This window comes from Notolepis coatsorum (genome assembly GCF_963971535.1).
Source record: "Notolepis coatsorum genome assembly, chromosome: 11".
NCBI lineage: Eukaryota > Metazoa > Chordata > Actinopteri > Aulopiformes > Paralepididae > Notolepis > Notolepis coatsorum.
Window position 1 is genome coordinate 117,952,145 of NC_140175.1, and position 21,932 is coordinate 117,974,076.

The 21,932-nt window shown below is 41.4% G+C and overlaps 1 protein-coding gene across 1 annotated transcript in view; it reads right to left on the reverse strand.

Annotated features, from left to right (window-relative positions):
* Window positions 1-3,168: 3,168 nt before the first annotated feature.
* The window catches only part of LOC311237251 (uncharacterized protein), a gene marked incomplete at both ends in the record, with an annotated part of 69,070 nt that continues 50,306 nt past the window's right edge, over window positions 3,169-21,932 (reverse strand). Inside the window, one exon of the mRNA XM_084325058.1 lies at window positions 3,169-3,592. Coding sequence (XP_084181184.1) covers window positions 3,169-3,592 — 424 coding nt within the window. The remainder of the gene's footprint in view (window positions 3,593-21,932) is intronic.

Here is a 21,932-nt window from a genome sequence, read left to right on the forward strand (position 1 = left end):
AGGAAATGTTTTGCAGCAGCAGTTAACGTTAACGTCACTGGAAACCCTTCAGAAGTGCGAGAAACTCCTTGCAGACGGTAACAAAGCAGAGCTTATAACCAAGAAAATAACCAAATGTATTGTGCTGGACGAACAGCCCCTTTCTGTTGTTGAAAATGTAACGTTAGGTATCCTTGCTTCATGTTGCCAAACCGGCATTTGATCTCCGAATAAGTACAATGTTGTGTTTCTTTTTCGAATGTAGCCAAGAGTATAACCATAATCCTATTATAAAAACAGCAGTCAAAGTGTATATTTTCAGCACTATGTGCATTGCACCGGACCGGAAAACGCGAGGACAGGAAGCCGTCATGAGTCTTATGTAGTCTTATTGTAGTCTTATTCAGGGTTCGAAATTAACGGGGGCTTGGGGCTAGGGATGGGTACCGAATTCGGTACTTTTGAGGTACCGAACCGAAACACGTCGGTACTACCGAGTATCTAATCAAGTGAGAAACCAAAAAAAAAAGAAAAAAAAATATTTTTTATTAATTCTTTTTTTCCTTTTTTTTTTCCTTTTTTCTTTTCATGTCAACGTTCACACGCACAATATATGCTTACCTAGGATTTGACTTGATTCAACAACAAAGCAGTCGGAGCAATGACAAGCCGAAAACTGTCGAAATTGTAGTTATTTGAAGTTTGGATTTTTTTTTTACGACTGAGGTAGGTAAATTAAATTTCTTGAGACTAAAGTACCGAAAAAGGTACCGTTGGGTACCGGTATCGATTCACAGGTACCGGTACCGGTATCGGTTCAAATGTGAAAGGTACCCATCCCTACTTGGGGCATAATGCCCTTGAAAATGGACAAAATGCCCTCAAATCAGTTAAGGGGGGCACAAAATGCCCCCGACAGTTTACTAATTATATATATATATTTATCCGGTAATGGAGCGTCTGTGTATCGTACGGTTCAGATGACGCGCAAATAAAAAAAATCATTTGGCGGAGGTGAGCACTGGCTGCTGCAGCAGCAGCACTGCAGCTGAGCCAGGTGCTAGTCAGTTTGTGTACAAATGGCAAGCACAATCTAAATCAATCTTCATTACGACTTTAAAAACATAGCCATTAACATTACATAGGCATACACACATCTTGCCATAGCGTTAGCAGTTTGTACAATACAACGCACGTTTTAACTATGGTAGCACTAGCCCCAGCTAATACAGTCAATGAAATGTTATCGTAGCTACAAGCTAGCAGAGGAGGGAATGAGAGTCTGAGAGGCGGGGTGTTTAAAGACAATGATAGGCGTTTATTCAACATCCAAGAAGGCTAACATACAACTGTGTTTTACTAACTCCAACCGGGACTATTGCCGCTTAACCCGCTTTCGTGCTGCTTGTTGATGTTTGATCTCCTCCTAAAGTTACCGGAGCTGAAGGTGCCACACGCTAAAATGTCCGTGGGGACCCGGCGCCAACCCATAGATAGTTCCAACTCAACGAATTACGTAATCCACCACAGTTGCACTCAATATTTAAATAATGTTAGTCTAAATAAATGTAGATGCATAATAATTTCCAGCAGAAAACGAATCTTTCCATTAAGAACTGACAATCAGGGAATTTAAACATGGTTGACATTGTTTTTTTGTGTTTATATTATAGAAAGGAAAGTCTAGTGCTGGCTGAGCATATTGTTTGTTTGCACTAAGTTAATACTTTGACAAATGTAGCCTATATTTTTCAGTCAGTTCGGTCTTTGTGTGCCAAACATTATTTAAGGCTGTAAACACTGTAACACTGTAAACCTTTTTATATATATATATATATATATATATATATATATATATATATATATATATATATATATATAAAAAGGTTATATATATATATAAATGAGAAGCATGTTTAGATTTGAGTGTTATTTTTTTTTAATAAAAATTTACGTATATCGAACCCAACTGAAAACCGTGACCCCAAAACCGTGATACGAACCGAACCGTCCATTTTGTGAACCGTCCCACACCTACCGTTTATCATAAAAATTCAGTGCCCCCGAAATAAAAAAAAAAGCCCCCGAAAATCAATCAAGGGGGGCAAAAAAAGCCCTTGAAAAAAAATGTTAATTTCTAACCCTGGTCTTATTAACACAATGGCGCCCAAGGACGTATATCTCCGTGTTTCGATTCCACCCGTTGTGGACAGAGGCACGGATAAATCCGTGGCAAGTTGTTATTGCTTTTATTCCATTTTAATAACCTATTCAAGGTCGCCGAGCGGCACTGCAGATCTACCCTACTCTATGAATTCGAGAAGGTGCAATACCGGCCAGATCCTCTTAGGGGCGCTATCGTGATAATGCAGTGTTCCCTACTCAGTTTCCAGTATTTGTGGTGAGCGCCTTGCCCACTGCACCACGTAGCCGCCCCTAGCACACTATAATTTTATAAACATGTCTCATGGACAGACTTGGGCGAGGTGAAAGCCCTGATCAACATATGGTCAGAAGACCAAATAAAACAACTGCTTGTGGGCACCCACAAAAACAACGAGGTGTACAAGTTGTTTACCGAGAGGATGGCGGTAATCGGGTATAATAGAACGATGGATCAATGCCACATCAAAATAAAAAAACTGCGCCAGCAATGCATTAAAGTCCACGACTTGCTGCGAAAAAGTGGGAGTTCGGGGGACGAGAAAGAAAAGTTCCCTTGGTATGATGACCTGGACGCTATACTTGGCACAAGACCAACATCCAGCCCGAAACATATTGTCGAGTCTTTCGAAGATGAGACCCAGACGGCATCATCACCAGCACCGACTGAAAATAGTGTTGCCTCCGCTGATCTGGAGTTAGACAGAAGTGGTAAGAGTTTTTTTTTGTGATCTGTATTTCTGTGTGTCTAGTACAGTGTTTCTCTCTTCACTTCACACCAGAGCTCTTTAGCCCTGCACCTAATGGAAACAATAACCCAGGCAAACTTCTGCGAGCCACACACACACACACCAAAGCTTCAAACACTTTAGATGATCTAGCCTTTGACAGTATGTAAGGATATGAATTTATAAATTATATGCCAGGCCTATGACATGTTCTAAACCATTCTTGGTTAAATTGTTATTCACATTAATTTAAGTTAATTAAACACAGTAATTTATTTTATTAACAGGGGATCAAAGCTCAGTGGAGTTTAACAAAGATGATGACAGCACACCCAGCAGCACAGCCCACAACCTGGGGGAACCCCCATTTATGTCTGTAGCCCTGGACGATCACCCTTAGCTCCGCATCAGATGGGGTCTTGATGTATTGACGTCGCATGACCTGGTTTATGGCTGTCACAACCTCTTGGGTAATGAGACAGGCAGTGGACATGCCAACACCAAACAGGTGAGAGATGGATCTGTACTCCAGATTGGTTGCCAACCGCCACAGACATATTGCCACCCGTAGCTCAACAGAGACAGGGCGTCGGTAGCTGGTATTCTGGCGTGTCAAACTGGGTCGCAGGATGTCACACAGGTGCAGGAAGGACACTCTTTTCATCCTGAAGTTGAGTTGCCAGTCTCTGTTGTTCCAGTTGTCACTGATATGTTGCCACCAACTACAGGGACGTGGAATGGTCCACATGCTCCTGTAAAGATAAAGTACATAGTATCATTGAACTGTTTGTTTATTAATTGATTATTCAATGTGTAAATGTTTATAGTGGACATATTTTAATTAAACGTATATTATACTCTATATTTCTAAATTGCACTGAATTTTTGTGTAGTTCTCTTTCTTCCAGCATGACTGTCTGTAAAACATGTTTTATAGGCAATGTCACAAACAGGTAATTTATGACAAATAGGGAGTCCACACGTGATAACAATTTAACAAAAAAGAATTTACCTATCTAAACAAACAAAAGCATAATGACATGAACAATGAAATGTTTTGTATAAGAATCAGTGGTGTGTGTGGATGAGTGAGTAAGTATGCTGTGGTGTGTGTTTGGTGTAAGTATCAGTGCTATAATATGTCAAAGGATGCAGCTTGGGTGTTGGTACAACCTGTGCCTGGGAGTGGAGAAAGCAGATGGGAGAAGCAGACAGAAGGTTTAGACAGGGGAACATATATACTGTTGCTACAGGCAGCTCTCTGCACTGCACAGGTGATTCAAATTGGGGTAACGACCTACCCACTCCACCCTGCTCTTTGAGTCAGAAGACTCCCCATTTGCAGGTAGAGTGGGGGTCATCACATCAATGAATAAAGATAATTTGATTGATTGAAAACTTTATTAACAGATTGTAGAATGGGTACAGTACAGTACAGTAAGTTGTGCTTCAGTCTGAAGGAAATTCCTTCTGTAAACTAACTCTAAGTTACATTGTTAATTTAGTTTGTATTTACTTTTCTAGTTTAAGTTAATTCAATTAAAGAAATTGTAACTACAATTACATTTAAAACATTGTTATGCATAATAATCATCTGTTCTGTGCGCAACTGAGGGAACATGTATGCGGTGCGCGCGCGCGTAGCGTGTGGGCAGTTCCCATATTACGACTGCACCACTGTCCACACCATCTACAGGCAACACAGCGCGCACACCTCTCTGCATATCACCACTCCCCAAACCTGAAACGAGAGAAATTTTTGGTACAGGAACAGGAAACACAGACATCGTTGGACGAGGAGAAAACAATAAATCTAGCTCCCTATGCTGCAGATCTATTTTGGCAAGCTCAGCCTTTTGCTTAATCTCCTCCAAAGCGAACTCTTGTCTGTGCACTCCCTCATCCAAAGCCAACTGCCGTAACAGAAGTTCCTTCTGCCGCTCAAAACTGAGTGCCATAGTGCACTACTGGCCTAAACAAAGTGTGCCACACTCAAACAAAGTGCCATACGTCACTGTTGGCCTACAAAACAAAACCTATGCTGGGACAATGAAGCGTGAATACCAAGAAACCTCCCCCCCTGACTAGCTACAGTGCCTAACTAACTACCTCAAAAGCTCAATCTTCATGCTACTACATGCAGGGGGTACTCATGCACTGGAACTCTCTGGGCAGAAGAAGTACCTGTTATACAGCCACTCCTCTGAGCCAGAGACGTGCTCCCGAGAGGACACAAGCGCCAATGCCAGTGCCTGATTCTACCCGCATTTGTAGCCGCCTAAAAAAGAAAATACCAAGACCAGTCCCCCTATTGGAAACCTGCCATCTTTGCCTAACTGGGGATTTATGGTTCCTAAAATACACAGACTGTCATTAAGGTATCAAACTCCAAAGCCCCAACACAAGCAATAACAAACAAACAAAACAAAGTAACAAATCTCCACCACAAGAAATCTGCACAAACAAACTGCTACTTTCCCCAAATACCAAACAATCAAACCCCAAGAACAAAGACCAAATCACATGTGCTTACTCCCTAACACTGGCATACAAATAATTAGGCTACAAACAAATTCTAGCCAACAGGCCACAAATACTAGCTGCAAACCTCAGGTCACAGACACTAGTCCAAGATTAAGATTAGATTAAGTAATTAGCCTAAATATTTTTTCAAATTAGACCTTCTATAAACAGACAGAGCCCAAACAAATCGTCCCAACAGGAACTCAAATCACAAATGCCAGTCAAATGACCAACCACAAATGCTAGCCAAAGTACCCAGCACAAATACTAATTTAACCACACTAGGTCAAATTACAAACAAAGTGAATTCCCAATTTCTACCAAAAGGTCCTACAAACGGCCCGAGCCCCCATATATGACGAACCAGAGGTTATCATATAAAGGGAGTCAACACACGTGATACAAAGTTAACAAAGAATTTATTTAATCCTATCTAAACAAATAATAATCTAATTAAACAACAAATGTGTATAACAGACTGGACAGAGGATCACAAGTTGGTTCACTTGGTGGCTGATACAACCTGTCCTGTTTGATGGGGAAAGCAGATGGGAGAAGCAGACAGAAGGTTTAGACAGGGGAACATATACTGTTGCTGCAGGCAGCTCTCTGCACTGCACAGGTGATTCAAATTGGGGTAACGACCTACCCACTCCACCCTGCTCTTTGAGCCAGAAGACTCCCCATTTGCAGGTAGAGTGGGGGTCGTCACATCAATGAATAAAGATAATTTGATTGATTGAAAACTTTATTAACAGATTGTAGAATGGGTACAGTACAGTACAGCTCAATACACACAATTGTTAAGGGGATGCAGACCAGAGAAAGACTTTCGTCTTGTTTACATCAGGGTCCCCCATTTTCAATTCATAATAGTTGCTATATGACAAATGATATATGACAAATATATCAACAAAATAATAATAATTTTGTGTCTTATTACTGGATCTTGTAAACAAGTCACAGTATAATTGTAATGTCATGCTTTTCTAGTGTTTTACCTAGGCTACTCTATCACTGCACATCAATTAGTCATTTTCTTTTGAAAGTGGTCATCAATGGTTACAGGCAGCCATACTGAAATAAATATAATGACACAAACATTCCGTGCAAGGCCTCTATTAGAAAAAAAGGACATTAAAGGCAATTCGAAACTGGCCCCCTCCAATGTACAGTTCCCCCAACCCCCACCGAACCTGTGTATTGAGCTGTACTGTATTGTGCCCTGTTAAATAAAGTTCTTTCATTCATTATTTCCATCGTTGTCCCTGGAGTAAACGTTACGTTACCTCGCTCGTCGTCTGTGTAATAACAAAGCCAACACGTCGTAGTCTCTTATCACCAGGGCTCGCCTTCTCCTTCGGCATTATCTCACTCTTCTCATTTGAATAATGAAACGGTCTCTGCCTCGCTGTCTCGTCTGCTGCTCATATTGTGCGCCTTCTTGAAAAATGTGTAGTTGCTGGAAAAACCAAAGCAAGAGCAGAAATTCCACTACGGATCACATTTGTTGTTCCTCCATGTTTGTGCTTTCTATTCTACCTTGCCGCTGTTGTGTTTTCGGGGATCTTCACTCTCCATTGTGTCCAATAGACGAGCGCCCTTTTCGACCGCGTGACATTGTTCAGAAAGTTCTGTGCGCTTGACAAATTGCTATGTGAATGCAGACGAACCAAATGAAGAATGCAACAATGTTGCAACTTCACCACCAGAACCGCACCGAGTCCACCAAAACTATATGTGAAAGCGCCCTTAGTGCTGTCAATAGATAAAAAAAAAAAGCTTCACAAGCTTCTGTAATTAATCTAGATTAAAAATTGCATTTTCCTACATGATTTTAGACATGAATTAGTAACAATTTATCTTTTACATTTGACATTTTCTAGAAAAAGATTTTTTAGAGAAATATATATATATTAAACACAGTATTAGACATGATTTATTGCATCTATAGACAGCAGTGTGTAAAGTACTTTCTTTTGGACCCGGTCCAGGTCCTAGCCACTGAAAACAAAAAGGAAAAAACAAAGTAACCCAGAATGAAGACTATCTATTGACTGTCTCCCTCTATTGGTTTATTTGTTGGTGCCATAGTTTTGAGGTAATGGATCCACCACACTTATCTCCTCAGTAGGAGATTATCTATATCTCCCCCTCGTCTTGGAAGATGCACTCTCTCTATTCCAAGGTATCTTAATGATGAGACATTGTGGTGTGCCTTTTTGAAATGTAAAGCTACTGGGCTTTTTTCATCCCCATTCTGTATCGTACTCCTGTGTTCAGCAATACGTGTTTTTAAAGCACATGTTGTCTTACCGACATATGCTATACCACATGGGCACTAGGGATGGGAATCGTAATTGTCCAATGCCTGGAATCGCGTGGCTCCCGTGACTTTCGATTCCCTTATCGCTGCCAGGTCTTTCCTACTGTTGCGCAATAACGTTAGCGTTAGCATGTAGCCATGGCAGACTCTATTTGATTCCTTAAGGGCTCAAAATTGCCTGGGTTTTGGTCATATGCTCCCGAAATGCTCCCGCTGTTGGGCTACTTCTATGTGCAGTGAAAACTACTTGAATGCTTCAGAACCTAGTCATTGATTTAGTTCAGGGTGAGCTAAAATTAGCCGCGGAGCTAACGCTAGCTAACGTGAGCTAACGCTAGTTAATCAAGCTCACAGAGAGAGATAAACAGCTGACAGCGGATAGTACAGGTACAAATACAATAAAACAGCGGATGGGGGCTGTTGTGTAAACCTTGTACTCTTTAGTTCACATATAATAAGAGACGGAGTGTTTGTTTACTAGTCTGTAAGCCAGGCAGTACCGTGGTGCAACATACAAATGTGTCCGTGTAGCAACACAACACAAGCCAATACCTTACAGGACAGGGGCCCAGGGAGGGAGGGAGGTGTGTGTGTGTGTGTGTGTGTGTGTGTGTATGTGTGACAGAAGTCAATGGAATAACGACCTGTTATTCAATAGATTAAATTAGTTTAAGAATAAAAAAATAAATACATTATACATATGTCTATACTGAACACTGTGACCTCATTTTCTACTTCTAATTTACATGCTATACTATGTTATTTGATACTTATCTTGTCTAGCACAGTCTCTGGAGCGTAACAGTAAGAAGCATTTTGTAAGGGGAGCTCCCGTAGCTCACCGCATATCTCGGCGCTATTTCTGCGTCGGGGAAAACCGTGCTCGTCACGGATCTGGGGGACACGAGTTCGATTCCCGGACCCGCCGTCATTTCTCAGAATGTCTTCCCCTGCTCTACATCCCATTTCAACCTGTTTCTGTTGGTCATGCTTGACCAAAAAAGCGATAAACGCTAAAAAATAAAGTTTAAAAAAAAAAAGCATTTTGTATGAAAGTATTCTGTACTTCTGTATGACAACTATTAAAGAAACTTGAAACTTGAAACTTTAAGAGAATCTCAAATACATTATTTTATTTAAGTGTAGGCTATAGTTAATGTTTAATTTTTTACAGTTTTTGTATTTTTCTGACATGGGGGCTCAACAATAAATCAGAAATGTCAAGTTGTTGGGGCGCCCCAGTGGCGAACCACATAGCGCGCTCAGCAACGACTCCCGAACCCGTCGTTATTTGCCGAATGTCTTCCCCCCACTCTGTCTCCCATTCCTCCTCTGTCTCTCTACTGGGCTGCCCAGTAGAAATAAAGCGATAAAACGCCAAAAAATAAATCTTAAAAAGAAAAAAAAAGAAGAAATGTCAAGTTGCATGTTGTTATTCTAACCAGCTTAGTTCTGTTGCATTTCCAATTTATTTATTTAAATTATAAATGGATCAGGTATCGATAAGGGAATCGATAAAGAATCGAATCGATAAGCAGAATCGATAATGGAATCGTATCGATAAAATCCTATCAATTCCCATCCCTAATGGGCACTTGAGCATATAGATTACATTGGTCGTTTTACATGTTATTTTGCCTCTTATTTTTATCTCTTTCCCAGTTGATGGGTGATAGAAAAAAGTGCACGTTTCTGTAAAGTGACACTGAGCACACAAACCACAACGTCGGTTTCCATCTGGCAGGTCATCTAAAAAAGTGTTTTTTTTAGGAGGCAGGTCTGATTTGACCACAATGTCTCTGATGTTATGTGCTCTCCTGTATACTAGTCTAGGGAGGATCTGAAAAGATTTATCCAATGTTGGATCAGAACTGAGATGCCAATGTTTTTTTTTTTTTTTTTTGATCCACTTTTTCTCCCATTTTTCTATATTTTCTCCCATCCCAATTTCGTATCATCCAATTCAACCCTCCCCTGTCACGAACGCTGTTTCTTGCCTCCCACAAGCCGGCTGCAATGTGGACTAAGTCATACATAGCACAAGTCCCCTCCGGTACTTGAGGTAACAGCAGTCGCATCTTTTCACCTGCGCAGCTCGACCTCTCAGTGTCGAGGAGTAACGCGTGGGAGGCTCACGCTGCCCCCGACACTTCCTGATTCTACTGCGCAGGCGCACCAACCGACTTGTAGGAGTCGCTTGTTCACAACGTTCGATCCCCACCCTTCAGTTTTCCCTCCCCGTAATACGGCCAATGTGTATTACTGCGGACGACCAGCCAAACTGAAAAACAATGTGGAGAGCTGGATTCGAACACGCGAATCCTAGCGTCTCCACACTGGTGGCGAGTGCCTTAGACCACTACACCACCTAGCCGCCCCTGCCAATGTTTTTTTTTATAGTTTGCTTAAAAAGGTTGCCTAGAGGTGAGTATTGTGTAACACACTGTAGGTTGTGCAGAGGTAGTTTTGTTTCTTGTAGATTGTAAGCAATCTTCTTGGGTTTTATGGCCTACTTTCAAAGCTGCTTTTTCTACAATGTCCTGTGTGTACCCTCTGGTTTTAAACATAGTTTTAAAATTATCTGTCTGTTCCTGAAAAACTCATCTGTACTACAGATCCTGTAGAACTGGCTGATGGGTAAACTGTTCTTAAATTTTTTTTTATCTCCAACCACGATGAAAGCAGCCTCTGGGTGTTTACTTTCTTTGTTGCTGATTGTTCTGGCGTGGAGTCTCCTCGCCCAGCCATGTCTTAACTTATGTACATATACCGATATGCCCTACTCTGTTTACTTGTATATTGCACAATGTTGTTCTATTGGATTCTATTATATGTTATTACTACTGTATTGCACATCGTTGCGGGCAAGACCACCCGCATTTCACTGTATACTTGTTAGGGGTGGGACGATACATCGATCCAGATCGATATATCGATCTATTATCAATAATCAAATAGGATCGATGCCACGTAAAAAGATCGATTCATATTGCGATACTCTTATTTTGAAAATCCGGCGACGGCGACGTCATCGCCCCGCGTCCAGTGTTGTGAAACTCAAACTCTGTTTAACATCAACAGCAGTAGCGTCTAGAGCGTCACTAGAGCAAGACTAGTGTGCCTATTCTGTGACCCAAAACATGTCCCTGCTGTTTTATTCCACAACGGGTCCAATGCATCTAACCTGCTTTGCAATCCTTGTCACTCCATTATGCCCACGTCGCGTTAAAGATCGAAGATAACGTTACTTTAGCGTGAGCTAACAAGCTAACCCAGAGCCATAGGCAGAGAGAAGTGGGGACTGGGAGGGTGCATTCTCGGGGATAGCCCCACTAACAGGATCTGGCCGGTACTGCACCTTGGGACTCCCAATATGCTTTTCCAGCCAAAATACAGCTCTGTGACAGTGAATAGGATATTAACATCGAGAAAAAAAAAAGAAATGAACCAAAAACAGTGAACAGGAGGTCTATTTGTATTAAAAACAATAGATTGTTTTTCATTTAAATGTCTGGAAGAGCTCAAAAATAAAAATGTCATGATATTTCCATTGCCTTTTTTTTGTTGATTTAAATGTTACTGATTGTATTAAATGGGCACATAATATCGTCTTGTATCGATCGCAGGCACCTGAATCGAATCGTATCGTATCGTGGCAGACTGTGTGATATCGGATAATATCGTATCGTTGTCCAAATAATCGATATCGTATCGTATCGTGATTTAACTGGTGATTCCCACCCCTAATACTTGTATGCCGTGACAAATAAAACTCTTGACTTGACTTGACTTGATGTCTCCGTCAAACATATGATGTTGCAGTCCCTCGTTTCTTGTTGGAATGATATCCTTGCTCTTAGCTCGCACAGTTTATTATCCAGAGAGTGTACATTGGCAAGCAGAATGCTGGGAGGCGGGGGGCTATTGGTTCGCTTTCTCAGTCTCACCAGGAGGCCGGCTCTGCATCCCCGCTTTCTGCGTCTCTTTGACCTCTGCAGCACTGCGTTGAATGGGTCTGCTGCAGTTCGTATGAACAACGGATCTTTGTGTAAAAACTCCAGTTTTGGAGTGATCGTCAAATCTTGTATGTCCAGTAGTGCCTCTCTGTCATATCTATAAATGCTGGTCACCTTTTGTGTAAAAAGTAGGGATGTTCGATATTGGCTTTTTTTTTACCAATATCCAATATACCGATATTGTCCAACTCTTAATTTCCGATACCGATATCAACCGATACCGATATATGCAGGGTTCCCCCCCCAAAAAATGGAATAATTTCAGGTAATTAACATTACATATCTCTTGTCGTTGTATTAAAGGAAAACGCCAACATTTTGGGAAATTTGCTTAGTTGCCATCTACCCTGGAGTTACTGCATGCACAGAGAAGAAAAAAGGTATGCATCTTATTGTCTAACTCCAGGGTAGATGGCAAATAAGCTAATTTCCCAAAATGTTGGAGTTTTCCTTTAACACAACATTATGCATACTTTTGACAATAAATAAAATAAGAATTTGTTCTTACTTGTTTGCCTGGGTAAATAAAGGTTAAATAAATTGAAAAAATATATATACCGATAATATCCGATATTACATTTGAATGCCAATAATATCGGTAGGCCGATAATATCGGACATACCTAGTAAAAACGTTACTAAAAAACAACATCATAACTAAAAGAGTTGCTAGGTCGATAAGGAGCGCACAACACATCTTACTTACGTGGCGCCATCTTACTTACTGTCCAATGGAGAATGAACAGTCACAAACAGTCACCTCATGCTATCTGTCCAGTGGAGAATGAACAGTCACCTCATGCTATCTGTCCAGTGGAGAATGAACCTCTGTAATTTCACTGTAAGGCACGGTTCCTCAGGTCTTAAAGCATAAATCTATACATAGCCTTAGACTTCCAGTTTATAAACCTATCTCTTTATTTGAATGTTTCTTTCTCTCTCTGTTCCCCAGATCCATCCCGTGTCCTGCTGCCCGGCAACCAATAGAGACATGGAGGAATTAAGACGTCATTCCTGTGACCAGTGTGGGAAGAGCTTTAAGACAAAGAGACATCTTAAACAACACCACATGGTACACACAGGAGAGAAACCTTACTGCTGTGACCAGTGTGACATGAGCTTCAAGACAAAGACACATCTTAAACAACACCACATGGTACACACAGAAGAGAAACCTTACTGCTGTGACCACTGTGACATGAGCTTCAAGAGGAAGGCAGAGCTTAAACGTCACCACATGGTACACACAGGAGAGAAACCTTACTGCTGTGACCACTGTGACATGAGCTTCAAGAGGAAGGTAGAGCTTAAACAACACCACATGATACACACAGGAGAGAGACCTTACTGCTGTGACCAGTGTGGGAAGAGCTTCAAGAGAAAGTTGGATCTTAAAATACACCACATGATACACTCAGGAGAGAAACCTTACTGCTGTGACCAGTGTGACATGAGCTTCAAGACAAAGACACATCTTAAACGACACTACATGGTACACACAGAAGAGAAACCTTACTGCTGTGACCAGTGTGACATGAGCTTCAAGACAAAGGCAGAGCTTAAACGTCACCACATGGTACACACAGGAGAGGAACCTTACTGCTGTGACCAGTGTGGTATGAGCTTCAAGACAAAGTTTGAGCTTAAACGACACCACATGGTACACACAGGAGAGAAACCTTACTGCTGTGGCCAGTGTGGGAAGAGCTTTAAGAGGATGGCAGATCTTAAAAGTCACGACATGGTACACACAGGAGAGAAACCTTACTGCTGTGACCAGTGTGACATGAGCTTCAAGACAAAGACACATCTTAAACGACACTACATGGTACACACAGGAGAGAAACCTTACTGCTGTGACCAGTGTGACATGAGCTTCAAGAGGAAGGTAGAGCTTAAACAACACCACATGATACACACAGGAGAGAGACCTTACTGCTGTGACCAGTGTGGGAAGAGCTTCAAGAGAAAGTTGGATCTTAAAATACACCACATGATACACTCAGGAGAGAAACCTTACTGCTGTGACCAGTGTGACATGAGCTTCAAGACAAAGACACATCTTAAACGACACCACATGGTACACACAGGAGAGGAACCTTACTGCTGTGACCAGTGTGGTATGAGCTTCAAGACAAAGTTTGAGCTTAAACGACACCACATGGTACACACAGGAGAGAAACCTTACTGCTGTGGCCAGTGTGGGAAGAGCTTTAAGAGGATGGCAGATCTTAAAAGTCACGACATGGTACACACAGGAGAGAAACCTTACTGCTGTGACCAGTGTGACATGAGCTTCAAGACAAAGACACATCTTAAACGACACTACATGGTACACACAGGAGAGAAACCTTACTGCTGTGACCAGTGTGACATGAGCTTCAAGACGAAGTCACATCTTAAACAACACTACATGGTACACACAGAAGAGAACCCTTACTGCTGTGCCCAGTGTGGGGAGAGCTTCAAGACAAAGGCAGAACTTAAAAGTCACAACATGGTACACACAGGAGAGAAACCTTACTGCTGTGACCAGTGTGGGGAGAGCTTCAAGAGAAAGGCAGAACTTAAACACCACAGACGGTGGAGGCAGCCATGCAAGGTGCCAACCTGCTTAACGGGAGCAGTTAGGGGTTATGTGTCTTGCTCAAGGACACTTCGACACACTGCCCGGGACGAGCTGGAATCGAACCAGGAACCTTCTGATTACCAGACGACCGCTCTACCTCCTGAGCCACTGTTTATGCAGGTGATTATATCACTGTAATGATGTGTTTTGATCTAAATCAAGATCCGTGGTCCGAGGTATTAAGAATAGAAATCGGAATGCTAATATTGAGATGAATATCCGAATGATTAGGAGACAATTCCTAAAGTTCCATAAGGTTGTCTATTATAATATGGATCCATACAGTTTGTGAAATAAAAATGCTCTTTCATTGTAAAAGAGTGGGGAAGAAGGGTGGCGAAGAGGAGAGGATAAAGAGCAGAGGATATAAGAGACCGTAACACAGTAACAGTGTACATGTTTTATATCTGTCACAGACAAAGTCATATTACTTGATACATATTTAACATGTAAATTCTGATGTGTATGTTCTCATGATGCATCTACTGTGTCTCGACTATATCCATATTAGTCCATAAGGTACATCTCCCTTCGCTGATTATATATCATAGGCCGTTTACATTATAGTGTCAGAAGCAGAGACAGGAGCTATAGAGCGACTGAGAACATTGTGTACAGAATATGTTCATGTAAGGATGTGTGAATAATTTTTCCTCCTTACAATCACATTGTAGGATCAATACAGTATCATATAAACATCAGTAGCTATTCTTTATATTTACTAACTGAGGTTAAATATGACTATTCTCTACATTTACTAACTGAGGTTAAATATGACCATTTATATTTACTAACTGAAGTTATATCTGACTATTCTCTAGTATATATAGAGCAGGGCTGTACGTTAACTTTTTTTGCACATAGCACTGGTGCTACAGAGGTTGATAGTTTTGTACCACTGGCCAAAATCTTGTAGCACAAGTATAAAACGTGTTATATTTGTAACAGTCACAAATGTGCCTATTGTATTTGTGTTATTTAGATGCAGTCAGGGAACAAACTTAACTTTTTGACTTACCAGCCATTTGGCTGGTAGATTTAAAAAAGGCATATTTTTTACCAGCCAAAAATTATAAATAGCTTTTTAGTATATCGCCATGTGTTATTATTACTATAATACTCTCATATGCTATTTTCAATTAATATCATAAACAATAGCACAGACTGGGCGGATATGACTCGTCGAGTTGTCACAGAGTCTTTTCAAAATAAGAGTATCATATGAACCTGAACGTTGCTAGCTGCCGGAGCCATAGTTATTATAGCTGGAGCTGCGCTTAGGCGGAAATGAGACCCGCTACAGGATTTTCAAAATAAGAGTATCGATATGAACCGAATGCCTATCGCACCAGTGCTACTGAAGTAAATCCATTCATCGCACAGACCGCTGTTGCTGTAGCACGTGCAATACATATGTCGCACTGTACAGCCCTGATATAGAGGTTGAGTAGTCTCCTATGATATGTCACATTCACACTCCAAGTGAGTTAGATTAACTTCACAACTGCAAATATACCCTACCTGCAGTATTTTAGCCTGGTATCACCCTCAGTACCTGCAGTATTTTAGCCTGGTATCACCCTCAGTACCTGCAGTATTTTAGCCTGGTATCACCCTCAGTACCTGCAGTATTTTAGCCTGGTATCACCCTCAGTACCTGCAGTATTTTTGCCTGGTATCACCCTCAGTACCTGCAGTATTTTAGCCTGGTATCACCCTCAGTACCTGCAGTATTTTAGCCTGGTATCACCCTCAGTACCTCCAGTATTTTAACCTGGTATCACCCTCAGTACCTGCTGTATTTTAGCCTGGTATCACCTTCAGTACTGGCATCAGTATCTGTGTATCCACATCAGTATGCATGGGACATATGAATCAGAGATATGAGCCTATAACGTACTGAATCTTCTAAACATGCACTCTTTAACTCTTTACAGTGTGAAAGTGCGGTCAAGACTGAAGCTTCACTTAAAGAGGAAGGGTTGGAACATGAAGATCTGCAACGTGAACAATCCATAGATCAAGACTCCACCTCAAAACTAGCAGCGGCGTCTCCCTCCACTGACATAGAGGTGTTCGACTCTCTAGACGGGTTCCTAAAGGCCAAGAACATCAATTATGCGCACTGTCCCATTTCTTCTGGCCCAGAGGAGGAGGACGGCGACATTCAGACCGGGGATCAGAACCCGAGGCCACAGATGACACCTTCATGTGAAACTGAGTCTGAGCCTGAACATGATGGGGAGCTAAGTACCTCTGAAACTGAACACAGTTCTGATTACGCAACATCTTCACCAAAATATCACTATTTAACGCTGTCCAAAAGGTTTTCCAAAAAGCTTCCGAAGAGCTCCCTCCAAGGCCGATTGTAAGGAGGAAGAAGGCGAGGACAAGTCAGACGTATCGCAGAGTCATCCGTTACCCGAGTCTGACTCCACACATGATCAAGGTTGAAAGTATTATTTTCAGCAACTGTTTGTTACTGTTATCAATATTGTCAGAACAGTAATATGTTTGTAGGTGAAGTATTTACCTTGTTTAAAGGTGCTATAGATAATATTTATGTAGAGTAATCATTAAAAATATATACGGTACATCCACAGCTTTTAGAAAGGTGCAGAATAAACATTGCTTTTCCCCCCAAAAAGAATTGGATAATGGATTTATCATTCAAAACTAATTGTGGGTCGGCGGCTAAGTGGCGCAGTGGGCAAGGCGCTCGCCACTAACGCAGGAGATTCTGGGTTCGAGCCCAGCTCTCGGCGTTGCTACCGGCCTGGCTGGTCGTTCATACTAACACAATTGTCAGTGTTAGGGGTGGGAAAGCCGGTGGGTGGGGATTGGACCTTGTGGACAGCGACTCCTACAGGTCGGTTGGTGCGCCTTACAGCAGAATCAGGAAGTATCGGGGGGCAGCGTGAGCCTCCCACGCGTTACTCCTCGCCACTGAGATCGCGCTGTTCAGGTGAAAAGATGCGACGGCTGCCTCCTCGTGTACCGGAGGGGACACGTGATGCAAGGCTTGGTCCTCACTGCAGCCGACCAGTGGGAGGCATGGTCTAGCAACGTTCGAGACAGGGGAGGGAAGAATTGAAGGGAGAATTGGCGAGGCGAAATTGGGATGGGAGAAAAATTTAAAAATAAGGAGAAAAAGTGGATAAATAAAAAATAATTGTGGGTCCAAAATGAATGTTGCAGCAGTAGTCTATTTGCCAACACAATGAACCTGGACATTTTGGAACCACCAAACTTTTATGATAGATATGGATAGTAAACTGCCAGATGCTATGTTGTACATGTTGGGCAACTTTTTTTTATTTGCATAATTAGCTACATTTGCATAATCACCTAAATGGACAAATCTCGGAAACTACTTGATCAATTTCAACAATTTTGGAGTGGTTTTGGGGGTTATTCGGGATGCTGAATCCATTCATGATACTCAAGAGTTTCGGAATTGCAATATTTACTGGAATTTACCAAATTTCAATTTCATGAGAAATTCTGCTGAATAATATTATGGGGAAACTTACTCCTTGCTTACAAGTCTTGGTTATCATAGACTCAGGTCTACTGTAAGCTTTAAGTCCCACATTAACAAGGTGACAAACACATAATTCTTCCACCTTAGAAACAAAGCTAAAGTACAACCATTTATAAATCAAAAGGATGCTGAAAAACGGATCCATGCCTTTATTCCAAGCCGACTGAAGAAAATACTTCAGCTTATTCAACTCTCAGCTAGGCTATTACACTGGCTTCCGGTAACATTTAGAATTGATTTGAAGGTCTTCCTCCTTATGTACAAAGCCCTAAATGGAACCAGACCAAGCCATATTGGCAATTTTCTTGTCAACTACATGCCCCCAAGAACACTACGACCATCTACTTCTATCATCTTGTATTTTTCTTTTCTGCATTGCATTTATTCTGTCTATTTTATACTCATTTGATGTATTCTAGTGTATTTTCTGCTGTGAAGCACTTTGGGCTGCAATTCTTGTATGGAATTTGTACAAATAACGTTTATTATTATTATTATTGCCATCCTTAGAGTTATTTGCTACCTCTATCTAGCAGGGCTAAAATAATTTGAAATGGTTTTGTTAACCCTCCTGTTATCCTCAAATTGACTTTACACTCTTTATCCTTGGGGACATTTTGACCCCAGCAGTTTAAACCTCCAGAAAATGATCATAATCAAAAGTGTTACCCAAATGTATGTTTCAGGTGCTTCATGTTACTTTGTTGATTACCTAAATAACCATTTAAATAAAACATTACCCCTACTCCCCCCCCCACCCACCCAATTATACATACATAATATATATTATGTTGTTCAAGTGGGGAGTGGGCCCATGATAACTTTCCGTTTTTGGAAAGTAACGTGTCTGCTTGTGGTTGAGAGACAACAGGAGCATTTGCACTAAGGGTCTCATTCTTATCAGAGGAGGATGCCTCATAATCAGGGTCTCAGACACATTCTCTCCTATGTCACTTTCACCGTCAAATATCTGTGACAACTTCACTGGCAGAAAACTTTTTCTTCAAGGTAATTTTCAAATTAGAGTTTAGAAGGCTGCTATGCGAGCTATGTTTGCTCCTCCCCTATGTTGCGTAAAGTTTAGGTATTCAAAAATCACAAATAACAATAAAAATACAGTCCGGGATATACATTCTAAAATATATACATTCTAAAATATACAGCCAAAAATATACAGTAACATTTACAGTAATAAATGTAGAATTGTTTAATAAAAATGTTTAAGTGTATATGTAAAAATAAGAAGTCAAAAGTCCAGGAAGATTACCAGAGTTTGTACTGTCACTCTGTGGTGAGGCAGTGAGGCACAGTGATGCCTTGTATACTCTGATGGTTGTTGGAATTAAGGACTTCCTGTGCCGTTCAGTGTTGCATCTAGGGAGTCTTAGTCTAACACTGAACATGCTCCTTCTATCAGTCAAGTCTGTGTATAGCGTGTGGGAGGGGTTGTCCATGATGGCGTGGAGCTTAGCAAGGCTCTTTCTCTCTGACAGAGGAATAGTCTAGCTCCACTCCCATGTTACTGGCCTTCCTGACCAGATTATTTGTTACATATAAGGTACATGTACATTACAGTGAAATGCTTGGTTCTGTATGAGCCCCCTGAGATTGTGCTTCAGACAGTAAAAAAGTTAAAAAAAAATAAAGACCAAACACTATACAAAATATACAAACTAGTACAAGTACACAATGCAAACAAATGCAAAGATGAGTTAGAGAGGTAGTGCAAATCTTTTACTAATAAATAGATACAATATGGTGTAGTGTTAAAAAGTGAATGTTAAAGGTGAGTGTTATTCCATACACATGGAATATGTATCTCGATACGATAGAGGGCACACATTGTGAAAACAAAGAACAATTTACCGCCTAATAGAGGCCTTGTACAGAGTGTTTAGAATGCCCATTTCTCCTTGTTAGGGACCAAGCAGTGAGACAATGAGGAAACAGGAGTTGTAGATGAAAACTGGGTTTTTATTTACCCACAAGGTGCAAAACCATTGCAAACCAAGAATTTGATAACTAGGACTATAGATGGGTTTCTCGTCCACGTCAGACTCAGCAAGGAGGCCAAAAGGAACGTAATAATCCTGGTCAGAACAATGGGGCAGACTGTATAGAGCAGGGGTTCCCAACCTTTTTTCCCCCAGGCACCCCCAAACATCTCTGATGAAATTCCTGGACCCCCCTCCTAATAAAATACTTTTTTTTTGTCATTTTAATACTTTTTTTGTCATTTTAATAACAAACTGCTTATACACAGGCATATGCATCATAATTAGACCCACTATGCTTCTTTGACTTGTGCCTTCAATCAACAAATCTCATCTTGCACCATATGTATTTCAAAATGTTGGCCAATATTCAAATCCTGTATTCATCCTCTCAAATCAGGCCCTAATGGTGAACGGTTTGCATTTATGTTGAATGAAGTAAGAATCCACTGCAGTAAAAATATCCTCACCTCGAGTGGTGGTAGTAAGGTTGACTGACATGAGAATGTCCTGCTTCAGATCCTCATTTTCGATATACTGCACATAAACGATGAGCACAGCCTCGTCTGCGACAGTTGTAGTTTCATCAAGTTGTATGGCAAATGGACCCTTTCTAAGCTTTTCTGACAGCTGCTGCTCGCAATCACTTGACATCTTATCAATTCGGTCTTTCACTACATTGTTCGAGAGTGGTACTGATTTTAGTTTATCCGCCACCTGTGGGCCGCACAGTTTCTAAACCATTTTGATGCAGGCTGGTATGATGAGCTGCTCGCCAATATTGTGCGGTTTCTTTGCTTTTGCAATTAAAAGCGAACACTCAAAGGAGGCTTCGGTAGCCTTCTGTAAATCACTGCCACCCCTGCTCCACGCTACTCTAACATCAACGGGCTTGTTCTCCTTGAGAGACTGTTCTTTCCTCCGAAAAAAGTCCGGATCCTTCCCAACGGTTTCTGGGTGCTTAGACGCCTGATGTCTCTTCAGCTTGCTGGGCTTCAGGCTCGAGTTTGCCAACTTTTCTCCACAAATCACACACTCAGGTCGTTTGTCTGGTCCCTCAGTGAAGCCCATGGTGATGTAATTTTCGCGATTGCTGTAGGTCCTAACTTTCTTTGCAGATGAGCTGCCGTCATCTCCTTTTCGTTTGTCACACATTTTCGCCTCTGGCGGCTGACTGCAGACGAGCCGAGAAAATTAACTAGCGTGCTAGGCTAGCTACGGAAAGTGATATAGTCAACTGATTCGCGTTTTAGCGGCTACCCGGTAGCCTACTGTTAACGTTAAAAAATCATGTCTAGATGTTTATTTATTTATCTTTATTTTTTATTGTAGTGGAGAGACTATTCATGCTTCTGATGATAAAAATATGCTAATTAAATATTTCTCTGAAAAAAAAGAAGAATTCAAAAAAAATTCAAAAAAAACGGGACCTCAAATCATCTGTGGTCTGGCGGACCCCCTGCGCCCCCTGGCGGACCCCAGGTTGGGAATCACTGGTATAGAGGATACTTTGTAGGGCATGACCTTGAGAACATTTGAAACTGTTTGGGGAGAGATTTCACACAGACACAACCAGGAATGAGGAAGATATGGATAGTGGTTTACAATTGTATCTCTTTGTTCCTGGATTGTAGCCAGCTCTTCATAACAACTCATCAACAATAGTCTTCCGGGATTCTGAAATCGGGGAGGAGATCGCGGGGGGAGCAAATGAATGAATGTGGATGAGAGCCGTGATGTAAGTGATTGCAGCTACGGCTGTGGGGGTGCTGGAGACATGATCGAATAGACTTGTATGCGCCTGAATCTCCTGAACACGGCACGACCCATTCCTAATCGATCAGAACTAAATCGGCAGAGAAAAAGCCCATTTTTAAGCACCTATTCCCCATGTGCAGATTGCCCACGGATTGTGACGCCAAGCACACCCGCCCTGGACTGTTCCATCAGAGGGGGGAGCTTCGGTGGTAGTGTGAGTGGCTATAGACCACTGCACTTAAATATAAACATTAGTCTACCTGGAGACTCAAT